Source organism: Chiloscyllium plagiosum, chromosome 27, assembly GCF_004010195.1.
Source record: "Chiloscyllium plagiosum isolate BGI_BamShark_2017 chromosome 27, ASM401019v2, whole genome shotgun sequence".
NCBI lineage: Eukaryota > Metazoa > Chordata > Chondrichthyes > Orectolobiformes > Hemiscylliidae > Chiloscyllium > Chiloscyllium plagiosum.
Genome location: NC_057736.1, coordinates 32,904,216 through 32,923,748, shown reverse-complemented (window position 1 = coordinate 32,923,748; position 19,533 = coordinate 32,904,216). Strand labels below are relative to the sequence as shown.

General features: G+C 39.0%; 1 protein-coding gene across 2 annotated transcripts in view; it reads left to right on the top strand.

Moving 5' to 3' along the window:
* Positions 1–19,533, top strand: part of csmd2 (CUB and Sushi multiple domains 2) — a 1,704,811-nt gene that overhangs the window by 1,335,435 nt on the left and 349,843 nt on the right. For both annotated transcript variants that reach the window (XM_043717868.1, XM_043717867.1), the window contains 3 exons: positions 8,126–8,295; positions 15,188–15,344; positions 19,240–19,431. In XM_043717868.1, coding sequence (XP_043573803.1) covers positions 8,126–8,295; positions 15,188–15,344; positions 19,240–19,431 — 519 coding nt within the window. The remainder of the gene's footprint in view (positions 1–8,125; positions 8,296–15,187; positions 15,345–19,239; positions 19,432–19,533) is intronic.

The window sequence follows — 19,533 nt, the reverse complement described above, 5'->3', positions numbered from 1 at the left end:
CATAAAGAAGCTCAGTGGTAACTAGATGGAATTCACTGCCACAGAAGGCTGTGGAGGCCAGGTCATTGAGTATATTTGAGACCGAGATAAATAAGTTCTTGATTGTCAAAGAGATCACAGGTTATGGGGAGAAAGTGGGAGAATGGGGTTGAGAAACCTATCAGCCATTATTGAATGGTGAAGCAGACTTGATGGGTTGAATGGCCTAATTTCTGCTCCTTTGTCTTATGGTCTTATGGAGTCCAAAACTAGAGGACATAGATTTAAGGTGATGGGGAAAGATTCAAAAGGGACCTGAGGGGTAACCTTTTCATGGTGATGCACGTATATAATGAGCTGGCAAAGGATGTGTTGGAGGTGGGTACAATTACAACATTTAAAAGGCATTTGGATACATATATGAATAGGAAGGGTTTGGAGGGATATGGGCCAAATGGTGACAAATGGGATTAGGCCAGACTAGGTCTGATCAGTGCAGCTAAATTGGATTGAAGAGTCTGTTTCCATGCTGTATCACTATCCAAATCTGCCGTTGTAACCATCTCTCCCTCAAAAAGTTATTTTGTTTCTCCTTGAGTGCATCAGCATCTCTGTGGGAGCAAGTTCAACATTCTCACCTCTGTTTGGTCAAAGAAGTTAATTCTTTTGAATTTTTTTACTGGATTTCTTGGGGACTGTTTGATACTGGTGACCTTTAGAGATGGAAATGTGTTGCTGGAAAAGCGCAGCAGGTCAGGCAGCATCTAGGGATCAGGAGAATCGACGTTTCGGGCATTAGCCCTTCTTCAGGAATGACCTTTAGTTCTGCTTTAGCCAAAAGGGGAAACATTTAGGATATCTTTCACCATTTTGATGATCTTTATTAGGTTATTTTTCTTGCTCTTTTTTTTAAATAAGAGACCTAGATTATCATTAGCTTCCAGATGTGACAAGAGTTAGGAAAGAAAATACATTGTTGAACCATTCAAGTTCAGGCACCCACAGTTAAAACAATGCAGAATCAGGTTTCATGTGCTATCTCACGTCACAATCCAGTAGGTCGCATTTCACATTTTCATAATATAGGGCATGCTTGCAATTCTTGTACTCATTCTAACTTCAAACAATACATTCAATGCAAACCACCCCAGAATCATAGTGTGTTCAAATAGACATGCCATGACATATAACTGTTAACAATGAGACAGAGAAATAGACCGTTTGTATCTCCACTCTTAAAATTCGGACTCTAATTCTTAGGCTACTTATCCTACTTTAGATTAGATTAGATTTCCTAAAGTGTGGAAACAGTCCATTTGGTGCAACAAGTCCACACCGACCCTCCGAAGAGGAACCCACCCACATCCATTCCCCTACCCTATATTTACGCCTGACTAATCCACATAATTTTATGGGCAATTTAGCACAGCCAATTCACCTGACCTGCACATCTTTGGATTGTGGGAGGAAACCAAAGTGGAGTACCCGGAGGACCCTCGAATATTTTTGTATTAGTCACAACTTCCACACGAGGAGAACTGGGCTCCTAACTCCATACAACATATTGTGTTAAGTTGCTGCTGAATCTTTCTGTAGTTTCTGGCAATCCTGTCAATGCATCAATTATTTCAACATGCAAAGCTATACATCTTTTACTCTAGATCATTCCAACAAATCCTCACTCAAGTCCTTTGCAGAACCAGTATGTAGTTAACCTCTGATAAGTTGTCACCTGTGCCACCTTCCTCCACATGTTTTGGCTGGAAGCCATTCATGCCCTGTATTTCACCATTTGCAGGTTGCATTACATGCAGATCCTGCTTGGAAAGTATCCTTTAAAGTATGCTTGATGTCAGGTTCTGATGAAATAGTTTGAATGGGAGAGTTAGTCATATTGTCACCTGCTTTTTCAGGTTTTGTGCTAATGCCACAGCCTGGTCAGATTGGTATCTGAAATGATAAGGACATCAGAGTGACAATATATGAATATGATACAAGAGGTGCAGGTTTATATCATTTTCAGGTTGTAAATGTGAATAGATTATGAGATTATGGGACAGTAGGATGTGAAAGAAAAAATTAATCTCATGATACTAGCCCTGCTGTTGGCTAAAACTTTAGCAATGGTCACTGCAATGACTCTCTTCTATGAAGGTTAAGTTGGCAGTTATGTCCATCTCACTCCCGCTAGCTCCTGCTGCCTCCAGTTATGTGCCATCTCGTAAGAAGGAAAAACCTGTGTCAATGGCATGATGTGGCTGCAATGATTATGGAGGCCTTGATGTGGAGGTGCCAGTGTTGGACAGGGTGGGGGGGTGTACAAGGTCAGAAATCACACAACACCAGGTCATGGTCCAACAGGTTTAGTCAAAATCACAAGCTTTCAGAGCACTGCTCCTTCATCAAATGAAGTCAGTTACTCCGAAAACTTATGATTTCAAATAAACTTGTTGAACCATCTCACCTGGTGACGCTTGACCTCTGACCCTGATTAAGGAGGGAGCAGTGTACCTGAAGAGTTAGAAATAAGACTTTACAGTACTGAGGGTGTGAACATGAGGTGAAGATTTAAATATTGTGTATGAATTGTACTCAGTAGAGATTTTGGTAAGAGAGTTATGGGAAGTAATGCATAAAGCACTCAATGAGGATTGATGTGCAAGTGATGGAATGTGACATTTGAAGATGAATTCACTTGACCAAACATGTCAGGTTTTAAGCTTTTTTCTACATAATTCAGGTCTTCAGAGCTCGGTTCCTGGCATCATACACAATAGCAAGTTGCTGCCATTCTCTTTGGCAATTTCTTTGGCTCCCTATAAACAGATGGACCTGTCTCTCTTCCTGTCCACCACCTCCAACAAGATACCTATATCAGTTCACAGAGCATTGGTAGTGTGTTCTGTCTTCCAGTGTGCCATAATTCAGTGCTTCCCTTGTTCTCACAATACTTTACAAGCAGTTGCAACATGTGCTCCAGTCAGAACGTACCGCTACTTTAAAAAATGCAGGCCGAACTTTAAATGGGGCTTCATCCGAATTGCCTGTGCTGAGGTACACAGTCACATTAATATGTTTGCTCCTGGACATACACATATGTCATACATATCAGCCAGCAGCCTGAGATCTGTGCAATGCTCGTAGTGGCAGTGATGAGAGCTTGTTAATTATGCATTGCAAATCCCATGCCTGTTTTCAGACAGAGTCCAATTTTTCCAGCTATTGTTTTTGATTTTGCAGAATGCATAGATACATGTGAATACAAGCTGCACAACCTTTTCACCTCCTGTACCTCTGAAAAATGGGGGCTACCTTTCGCATAGCATTTCAAAGAGCACACTTAGCAGCGCAGAGTCCAGCCTCATTGACAATTTGGCAGGACCATAGCAGATGAGGCTACAGAGCAAGCTAGATTCAATGGCTGAAGCAGTGGGAGGAGATGTACACTTCCCAGACATGGTGGAAAGGTGGGAGAGTGAAGTTGGTGAATGGTGAGTCCTGGATCTAATCCTGAAGTGAATCTGATCTTTAATCCCCTGACAGCTCCATCCTGCCGATGGCCATGGTTGTAGTGGTGAGAGCTCTGATGAAGGGGGCACAATTTGAGTGAGTTAAGAGCCTTCCTGCTTCTCTTAGCTCACTGGCGGTCCCCTCCCCCCTCCTCCTCAACACTGACCTTGCCTTCCTGTAGCTGCCAGGCTTACCATGGGTAGATTTAAACTGGCACAACACGTTAAACTGTGGCTTCCAACTTCATTGATATATTCAAGTCACCATCCTGCTCACTAACAACAGGCTGAATGTCCCCCCACCCTATTCTCTCCTTGTAAAATCTAGAAGTTGATGAGTTGGAGGTAGCACTCAGAATTTTTGCCCATTTAACTCCTGATTTACTCACAATTCCATCCACTCACACTTGTTGAAATATGCCCACAGTAGCAGTGCAGGAAGAGACCTTCTAGCTGTTGTTTCAGAATTTCACCAATAATTTCTGTTCTGAGGCTATCATTGTTGAATTCAATGCTTTATTGGAAATGGGGATTACTTGTAGTGTTCACTGAGAAAGAGGGCGATTTGGAGATTTAATTAGCAGTGATGCTGAAATGGGTGCAGCAGATGCTGCATTGCTTTTCTTGTGACAATATATAAACAGTGAATAAAGTCATCAGTTAAACTCAAACAATTCCATTTCCAAAAATGAATGATTTTCTTCCTTCCTCCCATTTAGCCTGTAAGATCCTAACCTTGATAATCAGCACATATAAATTCAGGGTTAACTTAAACTAAATCAGTCAACTTCCTCAAGATTTCCAAAACTAGTGGGTTCTGATCTATCAATCAGTTAGGATTTCAGTGAATTGTATGAGGAGGCAATGTTACTCTTTATTAGCATCTGGCAAGGACGCCTCAGGCCAACTGGAATGAGGCAACAGATGATGGTCATCTGTCAATGAGGCTAATTGTGTGAGAACTTCACTGAGTGTCTGAGCTGAACCTTATGTTGTTTTGTTTCTGTCTAAGTTGGATTGGGTGTTTTGCCACAAGGCCCTCTTGAATTTTCTTGCCCTATCCACTTCATAGATATCAGCCTAAAGACAGACAGCCTTTGCACAGCCCCCATCTTTGAAAGGCTGATGTACACTTGGACCAGGGTTGGCAATCTGTCCTTGCCACAGCCTGTCAACATCATACTCCGAACCTACACTGCTCATTGCACATAATCGGTATGGCTGACAGTCCTTCCCCATTCTCTCACGTTCGTCTATGTTTAACTACTATGCCACACATTTTACCAGTCCATATCTACAACACACCTGAACTCCTTCAGTCAGACCTCGATAAGCATCTGCCTGTATGCGGAGAACGCGTAATCGGTGGTTTTGAATTATGAGACTTGAAATAAAACTCTAACCACAAAACCAAATGCCTGGACTCTGACTAAATAAATTTAACCTCTGGTGTTTAATGAGTGATAGGATAGTTAAAAGGGGAACATCAGTGGAAATATATTACTGAATATTTTAATAATGCAAAGAAACTATCTTGGGAAAATATTATGCAATTCTTAACAATACATCTTGTGATGCAAGTGTATGATATAAATGTATAGAATTAATGGCATGTAGGTACTTGTTTCTGTGTATGTGTATGTTTAACTTGTCAGTGTTTCTGGAGCCATGTTTTATTTTTCTTAAATGGTATGAGAAAAATAACCACTGGGGTGATAATAGGAAGGGTTTTTTTTGCATTAGGGGAGTTTTATGAGTGAGCAGAATAAATTTGGAAGAATATTGGCTTGTTTTCCCCTTGCTCAACACTGTTTTGTTTGCTCTAAGGAAAAAACCATGACTTGGGAAGCTTCTGTTTTTCTGTTTGCAGAAATTCCGATGCATGTTAGGTTTAGGAAACAGTTTCTCTTGAAGAAAGTATTGGTTTAGAACTGCAAAGAAAATGGTTACTGCATTGTAATGAATTTAATTTGAAAACTACAGACTTGCAAGTGTCTGATTACAGCCCTGAAAGGATTATTCAAGGTTGAGAAGGTTTACATTCAGTTGCATGACTAATCAAGGAAGAGACTACTAAATTCTCAAAACTGGGAATGGAAGGAAACAGTTAAGTTAAACCTAATGATGTGATAAAGAAGCAAACTCTCTCTCATACTTGAGAACTCTAAAGTAATATTTGAGTACTCTAAAGTGGTGGTATTGGGATAGATGGGATTGTATTTTCACTGTGTGTTCAAAAATCTCTCATTGTTATATGCGAATAGCATAGTTTGTTCTCTTAATTATCTTCTTTTGTGTTCTCAACTTCTGTTTTATTGTTAAAATCAATTCTGCAGAATTTCAGTATTTCAGTGAAAGACCACTACATCAAATTAAAATAAACAAAGTATGATCTATCAAGCCAGATATCAGTCTGGAATCTGAGGTGTCCCACAATAACATCAGCTGGGATCCTAACAATCCATGATAAATGTGATGATCTAATGTAGGAAGCATGTCTCAGTTAAATGGCTGCAAGAAATTTGTGAGTTTACTTAGCAATTTTTGACTCTGCTGTCCATGTTGATGTCAGTTCTGCTATCTCCATTATCACTCGTGCAGCGTATCTCAATGTTAAATGTAATCTATATCTAGCTGAAGGCACTTATTATGTGGAACTAGACCTCCTCCACTTCCAAAACCACTTCTCCATTATCACATTTCACCTCCTTCATCACAAAGACAAAATGCTCCATAGTCAGACTTCTTCCTTTCTTTCCATAGCAAACTGATCTGTTGTCAAATATATTCTGTCAGTCTGTCATCCTGTCAAGTGGCTTTCCCTCCATCATTCACAATTGTCTTTCCCCATTCTCAATTATCATCTCTTCCATCATTGAGACAGCCAGTTCCCGATACCATCCACCCGCTCTTCCATCTGTATAACAGCCAGTATAAACTTGCAGTTACTCTATTTAGCCAGAACACATATATATGGGCAATCAATCCACAAACTTAACACTGACAGAATGCTAGAGCCCACCACAAATCACTAGAGAAATGTAACCAACTTGCATACTGTTGGACATTACATAATTTTTTTTGACATATGTTAAGTATTTCTCTGAATTTTGCACCTCTGTCAAAAAAACTATTCTGCAAACAATGATACCAAGGAATAGAATATGCATCCATTTCTGAAGGGACATTGCTGATCAACTTGATGTTATTGGAGTGAATCTCATACCCTTCCATTTGGTGCAGACATTGTTCCCAATATGCCAAGTTATCTCTTTCCTTACTAACGGATTGATGAAAAGTAGGCCAATCTTTTTAAAGCATTGTCAAGCAAGAAATTGGCTCTAGAAATCAGAATAATGTTCACACAACAAAAATTCCCAGTCATCATAGACTCACCTCACAGTTGAAAGCTAAACTCTAAATAAAATCAAGCAGCTTCTAGACTACTCCATAATTATAGACACTCCACGCTTAATAATAAAGTTGATCATTACACTTGTTTCATTGTAATGCTTCTATCTGGTGTTCTGTTTTATGCCTGACATTCAATCATGACTTTCAAAGTGAAGCAATACAAGGTTTCCAGTTTACAGATCTCGAACAGCCAGAAAGATATTAGGTCAAACTTGTACTATACTTTAGTTTGCTGCATGACTAAGTTGTGTCTATTTTCACAGATTTCTATTATGATGCCCTTTAATTAATTCACTTTCAGAGAACACATTTCCCTACAGGTTTGAGTTCATGTGGATGAGCAACCAGCAACTAATCCCTGTAACTATGGGATAATTATCGCATCTGTATTGTTATTTGAAAGGTACTTTGTGAGTCCTGGTAGATGCAGCTGAGTTTGTAGCATGTGGTTTATGCCATTTTCTTGCAAGAAAGAAAGCCCGACTCATAAAGCCCAATCTAAATTTAGTTCATTTTGATTGATGCTAAGTTATGAAGATTTTCATCCAGCCACATTTGATCCATGCTGCACTTCAACAGATAGAGAATCATGCTAAGGTATCTCATGAATTCAATTACAAAAATGCAGCATAGTCATTTAAGATTTGGAAAGTCCATTTGTTACAAATAGTGATCAACCAGACATTGTCAATTTCAGGATATAAATTAACCCCATGTACATGGTGCCAGATTACATGTTTAAGTCTGTACTTGGCCTATCTGTCAGATCTCAGCCCCATTGTTCAGCTAATGATTGCATGCTTAGATCTGTATTTGCATCAACAGTTGTCTTCAGTTTTTCAGATCAGAAGTATACGTTTAGAGTTATACTTGCCTCCAATCAACACATGGTATCGAGCAGATAATGCAGGTCATTTTGCCAGAAAGATATGTGGGAGTTTAAGACATACCCACATAGAGCAGACCACGCATGGTGACTGATGCACAGGAATGGGTCCACTTGCACCAACATGTAGGGTTCACAGGTTAAGCTTGGTGTAAAAGTTGACCCTTGGTTTTGAAAGAAGTTTTTGAAGATTCAGATATTGTCATATACCCCATGATATACAGAACTTGTTTATTTCTCACATTTCTATTTCTGTAAAGAAAATTTTTCTAAAAACTAGAATCTTAGATTGCTTTGAACTTAAGTACCAAATGTTTCCTTTGGTTCTCTATTTTAGCTGAATGCGGGGCATCTGTAACTGGAAATGAAGGCATTCTTCTTTCACCCAATTACCCAGCTGATTACAGCAACAACCATGAATGCATCTATTCCATTCAAACACAGCCAGGCAAAGGAATACATTTGAAATCAAGAACGTTCAGACTCCAGGAAGGAGATATTCTGAAGGTAAGAACAGCACTGTGCAATGTGACAGGTTAAGGAGCACAAAAATCTTTTGAAACTTTGCTCTCTGCACAGTGTGACATTTCAATGTCTTGCTTGTGTACAGTGAAAACTGATGCTTTCAAAAACTGCTAATTAAGTGATTGCTGCTTTGCAATTTGATGTAATTAGGTAGAGAATGGACCCTTTTGTAAAAGATACAGTCAAGTGAAGTCAGCTTAAAGGAATCTCTATTTAAGGATGATTTGATTGCTTTATACCAATGATCTCCGACAGCATAAAAAGCCAGAAGTGTTAAGATAACAAAATCCTATCAGACTACAAGTTGAAGAGAAACACCAGGGAGCTGAAACTAGAGAAGCTGAATGCACAAAAATCTCAAAGAAGTGGGAATTAGGCAATGGATCTAGGCAATCGGTCACGCAGAAGCAGCTGGGCAACAAGCTACAGAGACATTCACATCATTGCACTCAGCTGTGGAAGAGCTACAAGAGACTTGGGAGTTAACAGGAACAATACACAAAAGATACTTGCTCGTGATGTCTGAAGATATCTTGGTAGAAACTAGGGCAGCTATTATGTCTTAATAGCTACCATGTTACAATCATCACTTCCATGTGCAAAAGGAACAGCCTGAATTTTTCATGTTGGTGAAATATTGAGGATAATTTGTGTCATCACAAAGAATATAACACAAAACAATGAAGTTGTAAGTCTATTGAATTCAGCTAAGGTCTATGAAGTACTCGAATATGTCAATTATGTAGTGAAGTTATTGCATTGGTGAAAAATTGAACTTCTTCAGTCTTTTGCAACCATTGCTAATGGGAAGTGTTAACTTCAGGTGAATCGGGCAGGCTGGATGCAAAGGAGAATTCTTCCTCCTGTGTTATAGCAATGCAGTGCAACCCAACCTTAAAAGAAGGAATTTGAATTGATAAAACATCTTTCAGAATCTGAGGATGTCCCAAAGCACTTTACAGCCAATCAAGTCTTTTATCAACACTTCTAGAGCCAACTGTCCGGGAATGTGATTTGTCTGAGATTTGTGTGAGAGTTTCTGTCTCAAAGGTGTGGGGGTCCACACAGTCAACCATAAAACCACCCAATGCAGTAGTCTAGGGCAGTATGTTGCTTGAGGTAAAAGCATGCAAATTTTCATCTTTATACTGAATGTATGATATTAAGAATAATGAAAATGGAGAAGTTCTGAGGTGCTCCTTTAGATGTAGAAGGACTTTGTGTTTGCTTGCTTCCAAAACCGTTATTCTGGTCCATATCAATGACAGTGGCCATTTCAGTTGAGTCCACCTGGATCAAGGACGTGTTTATACAGTCAGCTAAAACAATGTTTCAAAATTAATGATACCTAAAAAATTTCTGGTAGCAGGAGAAGTAAAGTTTCATGCTAAATCTTGCATCAGATATGATGTTGCATTCACACAGCTATTTCATTATTCATTTTATGTGAAGAACTCACCCTCAACTGAAATGATCTCGTCTTTTTCAACAAACTGCAACTGGCATTTGATTTAGCAAGCCCCCACCAGGGACATGTGTGAAGAATATTTTCAATACCAACAAAAATTGCATGAAAACGTTCAGTTGTTTGTCTGAAAATCCACAAGATTTGTTTTTCCCTTTGATCAAAAACTGTGTGCTTTCTAATAGTTGCCAAGTATGAAGAGTAGATACTTCCTGCACCCTCCATTGTACATGTCTCACAGTATTTTTAGTATGGGAATATACATAATACATAGTAACTAAAGCCTCAGACTCAAAACATGAATAGCATGGGGCAACCTTCACCATGGGTAATAGATTTGGCTAAAACAACTTTGACAAATGTACCAATTTCTATTTTTCACTGCAGAATTTTAACTAATAATTTCATTTCTTTTTATATGACATAGTTTGCAGGACAATCCATGCCAAAAAAAAAATTCAGCATATGTGATGTAGTGAAGTATTTTGAACAGTTTCAGTAGAACAGGACACTGAATAAATATTATAATGTTATGTTTACATCAGACTTCACACACAATAGTACTTGGATTTATTCAATGGCCTATTCTACTGAAACTGCTCAGAACACGTTCTGGCTGCTGGGAGTTCTGGAAGTGATGATAGCCAACAATCTGTCCTGATCCACCCATGTCGACGTAATGGTCAGGAGAGCACAACAAAATCTCTATTTCCTCAGGAGGCTCAGGAATTTTGGATGTCCGCAAGGACTCTTACCAATTTTTATAGATGTATCATGGAAAGCATCTTATGTGGATGCATCACAGTGTGGTATAAAAACTGCTGTTTCCAAGATCGCAAAAAAACTACAGCAAGTTGTGAACACAGCCCAGTCCATTCACAAATCAGCCTTCCATCCATTGACTCCATCTACACTTCCTGTTGCCTCGGGAAAGCAACTAATATTATCAAAGGCCCCTCCCACTCTGGTTATACTCTGTTCCACCCTCTTGCACTAGGCAGAAGATAAAAAAAGTTTGAATACACCTAAAATTAGATTCATGAACAGCTTCTTCCCCACTGTTATTAGACTTTTGAAATGGCCTTTCAAATGTTCATGTTGATCTCTCTCTCTCTGCACCTTTCCTGTGGCTGTAACACTGTATTCTGCGCTCTGTTCTGCCACCTTGATGCACTTTGTATGGTACGAGCTACCTGTAGAACATGCAAAACAACACTTTCCACTGTGTCTTCGTACATGTGACATCTTTAAATTAATCAATCAATTAATCCATTATACTGACTACCTATAAACAGATTAATAATTTACAAGCAATGTATATACAAGGAAATACATAATTTAATGAAAGTGCTGTCATTGTGGATTGAGTTGTATCATAAATTAGAACAAGTTATTCTCTATCCTGATATTAGGGGTTTGAATTAACCCCTGACTGGCAAATCTCTCTGACTTCTGATTATAAAAACAACTGAAATGGGCTGAGATTGATTCAATCCACTTCTAGGTTGACATGTTCCACAGCATATAATATCTTACAACATATCACTAAAAGATGAAAACTGGTATGTAACTATTCCATTTTACTCCCATTGATTATAAAGCAGGCACATTACTAAGAGTTAAGGTGTTGCGACTAGCTCACTCATTCCTGGCAACCTGTCAGAAGATTGTAGTTTCATGCCCTGAACCATTCATCTGAGTTTATAATCTAGATTAATTCTTCTGCCTGCCAAAGTTCAAAACAAACTTTTCTTTCATTTGAGATATTGAATCATGGACTCAACTGCACTCTAGATAAAAGATTGTGAATGACATGAGATGGCAGTGGAGTAGAATGCTCCAGCCAGAGGTCCTCCACTCTGCCTGTTCTTTTTTCTCTTTTTTTCTTTTGTTTCTCTCTCTTTCCTGTCTTCTCTCCCTTCTTTCAGTCTCGGACACCTGGTCCCAGTTTCTGAAGCAGGGACGCCGGTGACCAGCCCAAAGTGGGGATGCCAGTAGCCTAGTGGGGAGCATGGCACCAACGGTCCAGTGGGGAGTGTGGTGCCAGTGGCCCAGTGCAGAGCAGTGATAGCAGTCTTATTCTGGAGAATGGCAGAAATGGCCAGGTATGAGAGTGGGGATACCTTCTCGCACAAGGGTACACTACAGTCCAGTTAAAATGTAGACATCAAGTTCACCAGAAACAAAAAGGAGTCATTTGCAATGTTTTCTTGAGCAAAAACAAAATATTTTTTTTTTCCCTGCTAACCCAGGGAAAAATAATAATCTCGCAATGTCAGGCCCACGCAAATGCATGCAAATTTAAAAGGGAAAAGGATACTGTACAAAAAGTAAGATGAAAGAACATATGGTTCAAAGCTTCATTGGTTGTCCTTGAAATGTAAAGTTTTGAAACCATGGTTGGTTAGTGGTCTTGCCACGAATATTGTGGATACATGCTCTTTTCAATTTGTATTGTCCCTTGACAGGCAGATAAAAAGAGAACTTTCTTTCAATTATCTAGTCACAACCCCATCTTCCTTCTCTGCCAAAAGCTGTTCCCTGAACTAGAAGCTGATCTGTGTATTCCAGTGTCTGGATTCCTTGTTTCCAAGCTTGATAATTGCAGGTGATATAATTCTGTCGCTTACACTAAAAACTAATAAAACAGGTGCAAGGCAAAAATAGGAGATGCGTTTCTTCACAACTGATTGCATGACTCAGTGTCTTTTGTTAAAAATGATAATTTTGTTTCCAACAATTTTGTTTTTTCCTTTTTGCTTTTATTAAGCTGAGCTTTCCAATGTGATTAACTAATTAATGTATTCATATTGAGTCTGTTTATAATTTTCCTATCTAAAATCATGACTTTCACTCCATGAAAGTTCTAGGCATTAAAATCAGAGATGATGGAAATTAAAAATATATGGTAATTATTTTTATCCATTCTGGTGCCAAAAGTTAAAAGATGTTGGATCTGCAGAGATGAACACAATTCCAAAATAGACAATAGAACACAGCAACATATATGGTAGCACTTCTAATGTAATAAAGAATGCAAGACATTTCAGATGTATCTAACTAATTATTTAATGAATGTGAACCGGCCAGGAAGGCCAGCATTTATTGCCCATCCCTAATTATCCTCAAATTGAATGAGTTCCTAATTTAATTTCAGGTGGCAATTAAGAATCATACCCTCTTGTGCATCTAGAATCATGTGAATCATAGACCAATGATATGGCTGATTTACCTTCTCTAAAGATGGGTTTTTATGGTAACTGGCAAGAGTTTCCTAGTCATTATCAACACTAACTTTGATAATTCCAGATTTATTAATTGAATGGTCACCATCTAGCAGGGTGTGATTCTCCAGAGTATTAATCTGGATCTTGGGATTATTAATTTAGTGACAATACCACTATGCTACCCAAACACATTGCAAAGTCCAGGACTACATGCTGAGGGACACATTAAATTTGGGGCAGCTGCCACCAAGGTTAAGTGGGGTAAGGCCTCTATCTAAGGTTTTTCTGTCAAAGTACAGTCAGGGTCTGTTCAGTTACTGGACTGTCCCAATGACTCAGATACATATAAACAATTGCTAGTACCTAGCATAATTAAGAAATGCCTTTAAATTAATTGTAACTATCAAGAAAGTCAAATCTCAATCTTTGTTTTCTTCTCTGTGTGCAAAAAGTAACTATGTATGTACATAAAGATTTATTTTTAAAGAATAAAGAGTATTTATGAAAAAAGTGTACACACCAAGGGCCAGAGGATAACATTAGATCATATGACAAAATGCTTGATCAAAGTGGGAAGTTCGAAGGAATGTTATAAAGGAGGAAATTGAGGTAGTGAGCTAGCTGTAGAGGTGTGCAGGTCCAGAATTGGGACTTTATTCATAGCCATCTGTGGTGGAGTGATTTAATGTAAGGGCTACACAAGAAACTAGAATTGGAGGAAGAAAGGGACCTTTAAAGATTGCTGGGTAGGAGGAGATTGCAGAGATGTGGAGGAACAAAGTAATGGAATGATTTGAAAACAAGCATGAGAATTTTAAAATCAAGATGTTACGTGAATGGAAGCCACTGTAGGTCAGTGGCAAGGAGCTGATGGGGAAATTGGACTTGATGTGAGCCAAATCATGGGCAGCAAAGTTTTGAGTGACCACAAGTTTCTGAAGGTTAGAATGTGGGAGAAAAGGCAGCAGTGCATTGGAATAGTCCAGTCCCAAGATCACATCAAAACTTTCTAAGTCAGATTTCGCTGAGTGTGATTTTAAACTGCAGTGGTACTATCGTAAGGCAAACCACTTTTCAAAATTGGATTAAGATGTATTACTTCAGTAACAAAATCTCATGTATAACTCTGAAACTATGCACAATGTTGGTTTCCAATTACTTTGCAAGAGCAGAGGTGTTGTATGAATGAGTCATAGAGTCATAGAGATGTACAGCACTGAAACAGGCCCTTTGGTCCAACTTATCCATGTGGATCAGATATCCTAAATTAATCTAGCCCCATTTGCCAGCACTTGGCCCATATCCCTTTCAAACCTTCCTGTTTATATACCCATCCAGATGCCTTTTAAATGTTGTAATTATACCAGCCTCCACCACTTCCTTTGGCAGTTCATCCCATGTACACAGCACTCTCTGTGTGAAGAAGTTGGTCCCTAGGCTCCTTTTAAATCTTTCTCCTCTCAACTGAAACCTATGCACTCTAGTTTTGGATTCCCCTATCCTGGGGAAAAGACCTTGACTATTCACTCTATCCATGCAGCCCACCCCCCACGCCCCAACCATGATTTTATAAACTGTATAAGGTTACTCTCAGCTTCTGACCCTCCAGAAATACTAGCCCCTCCCTATAATTTAAACCTTCGAACCTGGCAACATCCTTGTAAATCTTTTCTGAACCCTATCAAGTTTAACAACATCTTTCCTACAGCAAGGAGTATCCCACAGTATCGAAAAGTGGTCCAATCATAGCCGTCAACAGCCGCAACCTGACCTCTCAACTCCGATATTCAATTCACTGAATGATAAAAGCAAACATACCAAAAGCCTTCTTTACTATCTTGTCTACCTGCATTTGGCAGATTCAATTCCTGGAAGAGCTTCTGTCATAAATCTAATTGTAACATCGTCAACATTGGTCATTGTGCCAGATATGTGATTCAGGAGATATCATCTGGGCCATAGTAGGCATTATTTGGATTGCAACTAAAGCTTCAATCCAGTTTAACCAATTGTCCTCTGATTGTCACCTTTGTGATGTGAGGGGAAGATTTTTTCCATACATTTTGTGCAATGATGCTGTAAACTGATTTGCTCAATTTAGATGTTGGCCTTAGAAGTAAATTGTGTCCTGTGAAATGCTTTCTTGCATTTTTCAATCATGTTGCTTTTCTTGGATTACTAGATTTTTGATGGGAAGGACAGCTCCTCTCGGTTACTTGGTACCTTCACTGGATCACAGATGCTCAATATCGTTTTGAACAGTACGTCAAACAGCATGTGGCTTGAGTTCATCACAAATGCAGAGAACACCAGCAAAGGATTTGAGCTCCTTTTCTCCAGTAAGTGTCAGATTAAGGATGGTCAAGGAACTGTGTTAAATTGGGTTGTGCAGGTTCAAGTGATTGTAAAGATAATTCTTATGTCGTTGTGATAATGTGTTAGTTTCAGATAGTGAATGTTATTGATCCTGTGAAGCAATGAATCTACAGCTCTTAACACAGCGGTTTTTCTATCTTTGGATGAATATTGAGGTGAAAGATGTCAACACTGGGAAATTGAACTTTTCATTTTTAGCTCTCAATGTTATTATGTACTCTCCAGTCAAGCAATGCAGGGACATGTCAAATAGCAACTCATTCTGTTATGCTTCAGCATTATGCTTCACTTTTTCATGTCTGAATATTTGGGTCCAACATGAGACAGAAGATCAGAAATGTATCAGATATGGTGAAGAAAATGTTCAGAAGAAGCTTCGCTGGACCTGAAATGTTAACTCTGCTTTCTGACTACAGATACTTTCAGATTTGGTTCTTCAGCAATTTCTGTTTTTGCTTCAAATTCCCAGCATCTACAGTTATTTTTGTTTATTTTAATAAGCTGCAGTGTGTTAGTTACCTGTCATATGGCCAGCAGATATTCAACTCAATTTGATTGGACTGACGATCAGATGGCATTGATAATGAACAGCAGCTGGGATATTGTCCATTTTGCACTCGTGCCCAAGATGAATTTACACCCATAATCACTGAAAATGTTGTTTTCCAGAATTTTTAATCAAAATGTTAAAACATTGAATATATCTGATGAAGGATTTCAAACCCTTGTGGTTTCACCTCCAGAGAGGTGAAAGGTGGAATTTCCTGCTTGCTTGTGATCTTTAACATCAAGTTTAAATTTTCTGTTCCACTGTTCGAAAGCTGGGTTTTCCATTGTGAAGTAAAATGGACTTAACCAGAAAGCCCTCCTGAAACCCTTCATCAACAGGGTTGTATAAGGTGATGCTGAAAAAAAGAGAAACAAGTTGAAAATAGAGAAGATTCAGAGTTGGTTTTGTTTTATTCTTGTTGGAGATCTTAGATTGGATGGTGAGGTTATGTTAATCTTTCGATTAGGACAGTCTTCTGTACCTGTGGTTTGCAACGGGCAGGAGGGAGTGGATTTCAGTCCATCCAAAACTAACTTTGGAGTCAATGGGCAATTGAGGTGGGTCTGTCACAAGACCTGCATGATCATCTAAGTATCCTTGTCCTGTACAGGGTTTACAACCCGTTATTTATCCTACATTACATTATTCCTTGCACAACCACCGGATATCTCAAAGTGCTTAAATAAAAGTTGTAATGTAGGAAATGTGACAGACAATTTGTGCAGTGCAAATTCCCACAAACTTGGTCAGGATCCAAGGATAAATCCGCTGCTACTTTTAGAAATTGCATCTTCTGATTTCTTGTGTTCACTGCCACAGACAGACAAGACTGAAAACCTGGATGAAACTCTCAGTATATTTATCTATAATTGCCATATAAGTTACAAACAGTAGATAAAGTTAAAAGGAAAATATGAAATATTTTGTGGGGAGATTGAGTCATAATACCAATGAGTTTAATTAATCTCAGTTTTCCTCTAATGAGACCATTGACTGATTAAGGATAGTCAACATGGATTTATGTGTGGGAAATTATGTCTCACAAACTTGATTGCATTTTTTGAAGAAGTAACAAAGAGGATTGATGAGGGCAGAGTGGTAGATGTGATCTATATGGACTTCAGTAAGGCATTCAACAAGGTTACCCATGGGAGACTGATGAGCACGGTTAGATCTCATGGAATACAGGGATAATTCACCACTTGGATACAGAACTGGCTCAAAGGTAGAAGACAGAGGGTGGTGGTGGAGGGTTGTTTTTCAGACTGAAGGCCTGTGACCAATGGAGTGTCACAAGGATCGGTGCTGGGTCCACTACTTTTCATCATTTATATAAATGATTTGGATGTGAGCATAAGAGGTATAGTTAGTAAGTTTGCTGATTACACCAAAATCAGAGGTGTAGTGGACAGCGAAGAAGGTTACCTCAGACTACAATGGGATCTTAATCAGATGAACCAATGGGCTGAGAAGTGGCAGATGGAGTTTAATTTAGATAAATGTGAGGTGCTGCATTTTGGGAAAACAAACCTTAGCAGGACTTATACACTTAATGGTGAGTCCTAGGGAATGTTGCTGAACAAAGAGACCTTGGAGTGCAGGTTGTTAGCTACTTGAAAGTGGAGTCGCTGGTTGATAGGATAGTAAGAAGGCATTTGGTATGCTTTCCTTTATTGGTCAGAGTATTGAGTACAAGAATTGGGAGCTGTACAGGACATCAGAAAGATGTTGTGAAACTTGAAAGGGTTCAGAAAAGATTTACAATGATGTTGCCACAGTTGGAGGATTTGAGCTATAGGGAGAGGTTGAATACACTAGGGCTGTTTTCCCTGGAGCGTCGGAGGCTGAGCAGTGACCTTATAGAGATTCACAAAATCATAAGGGGCATGGATAGAATAAATAGACAAAGTCTTTTCCCTGGGGTGAGGGCATCCAGAACGAGAGGGCATAGATTTAGGGTGAGAGGAAAAAGATATGAAAAAGACCTAAGGGGCAACTTTTTTACTCAGAGGGTGGTACATGTATGGAATGAGCTGCCAGAGGAAGTGGTGGAGGCTAGTGCAATTGCTGCATTTCAAAGGCATCTAGATGGGTATATGAATAAGAAGGGACTAGAGGAATATGGGCCCAGTGCTGGCAGGTGGGACTAGATTGGGTTGGTATATCTAGTCGGCATGGATGAGTTGGACCAAAGGGTCTGTTTCCATGCTGTACATCTCTATGACTCTATTAAAAAGTATAAAAATCCCACCCTGCAGCCTCCCTAATTCTTTAAGAGGAAATTCTTTCATAATTATTTAAAGTGATAATTCTTTAAATTAAACAGGCGTAAAGAATTTCTGAAAGCTAAAAAGAAGGTGAGAATGCTCTCCTAACTTGAAGTGGAATCTAGGCCTCATTATTATGGAAAAGCAGTAAAGCACATCTCACCCTTGGTACACCAATCAGGAAAACATTCAGAACCAAAAATAATTTGGAAAAAGACATTTGTCCCAATAATATTTTCCCTAGAGCATCGGAGGCTAAGAAAACCTATTGTAGTTGATAAAATCATGAGGGGCATGGATAGTGTGAAGGGCAATGGTCTTTTCCTCAGGGTAGGGGAATCAAAAACTAGAGAGCATAGGTTTCAGGTGAGAGTGGAAAGATTTGAAAGAGACCTAAAGGGTAACCTTTTCATGTAGAGGGTGGTGCTTATATGGAACAAGCTGCCAGAGGAAGTGGTGGAAGCTGGTACGATTCCAACATTTCAAAAGGCATCTGGATGTGTATACGAATAGTAAATTCCTGTATCCTACTTGCTGATTTCCATTTTGAGGATATGCTGATTATATTGGAATCATGGGTAGTGCCATTGTAAACTTCGCATTTTTAAAATTGGTTCTTAATTGACTTTTGAGCAGCTTTCAAGCGTTCAGCTTCAGTATTCATCATGTACAAGAAGCCAGGTATTTATAGTTAAATGCAGCAGTTAGTAGTGGCAAGTGGTGTTTAATCCATTATCCCTCCTGTTCCACGTGAACAAATTCCAATTATGGTAGCAACTCTTTGAGTCAACTGATTCACTTCTTAGAACTTGGGAATATTTTGTAAAATTGGACTTATAATGTATACTGACAGTGTTATCTTTGTGGTTATTAACTGTAGATCATTACTGGATCAACTTGGAGAGATAATGTCATGGTAGTTAGACCAGCAAAAGGAACATTGTATTTGTCACAGTTAATTTACACAAGCCAAAAGCTAAAATTTTTTTCCCTTCAGATGTTACATTTTTAACACAAAATAATTTCCAATTTTTTTAATAGGTTTTGAATTGATCAGGTGTGAAGATCCAGGGACCCCACAGTTCGGCTTTAAGATCCAGGATGAGGGACACTTTGCTGGAACCACTGTTGTTTTTGATTGTAATCCAGGGTATACTTTACATGGGAACTCTGTACTCACCTGCTTAACTGGAGATCGCAGGGCCTGGGACAATATGCTGCCTTCCTGTGTAGGTATGAAACCACATTTTCGTAAACTATTCTCTAAAAGTAGGTCACATTTTGGCTGCATAATTGTTTTACTGTTCTGATTTTACATTCTTTTCCCTTCCCCAA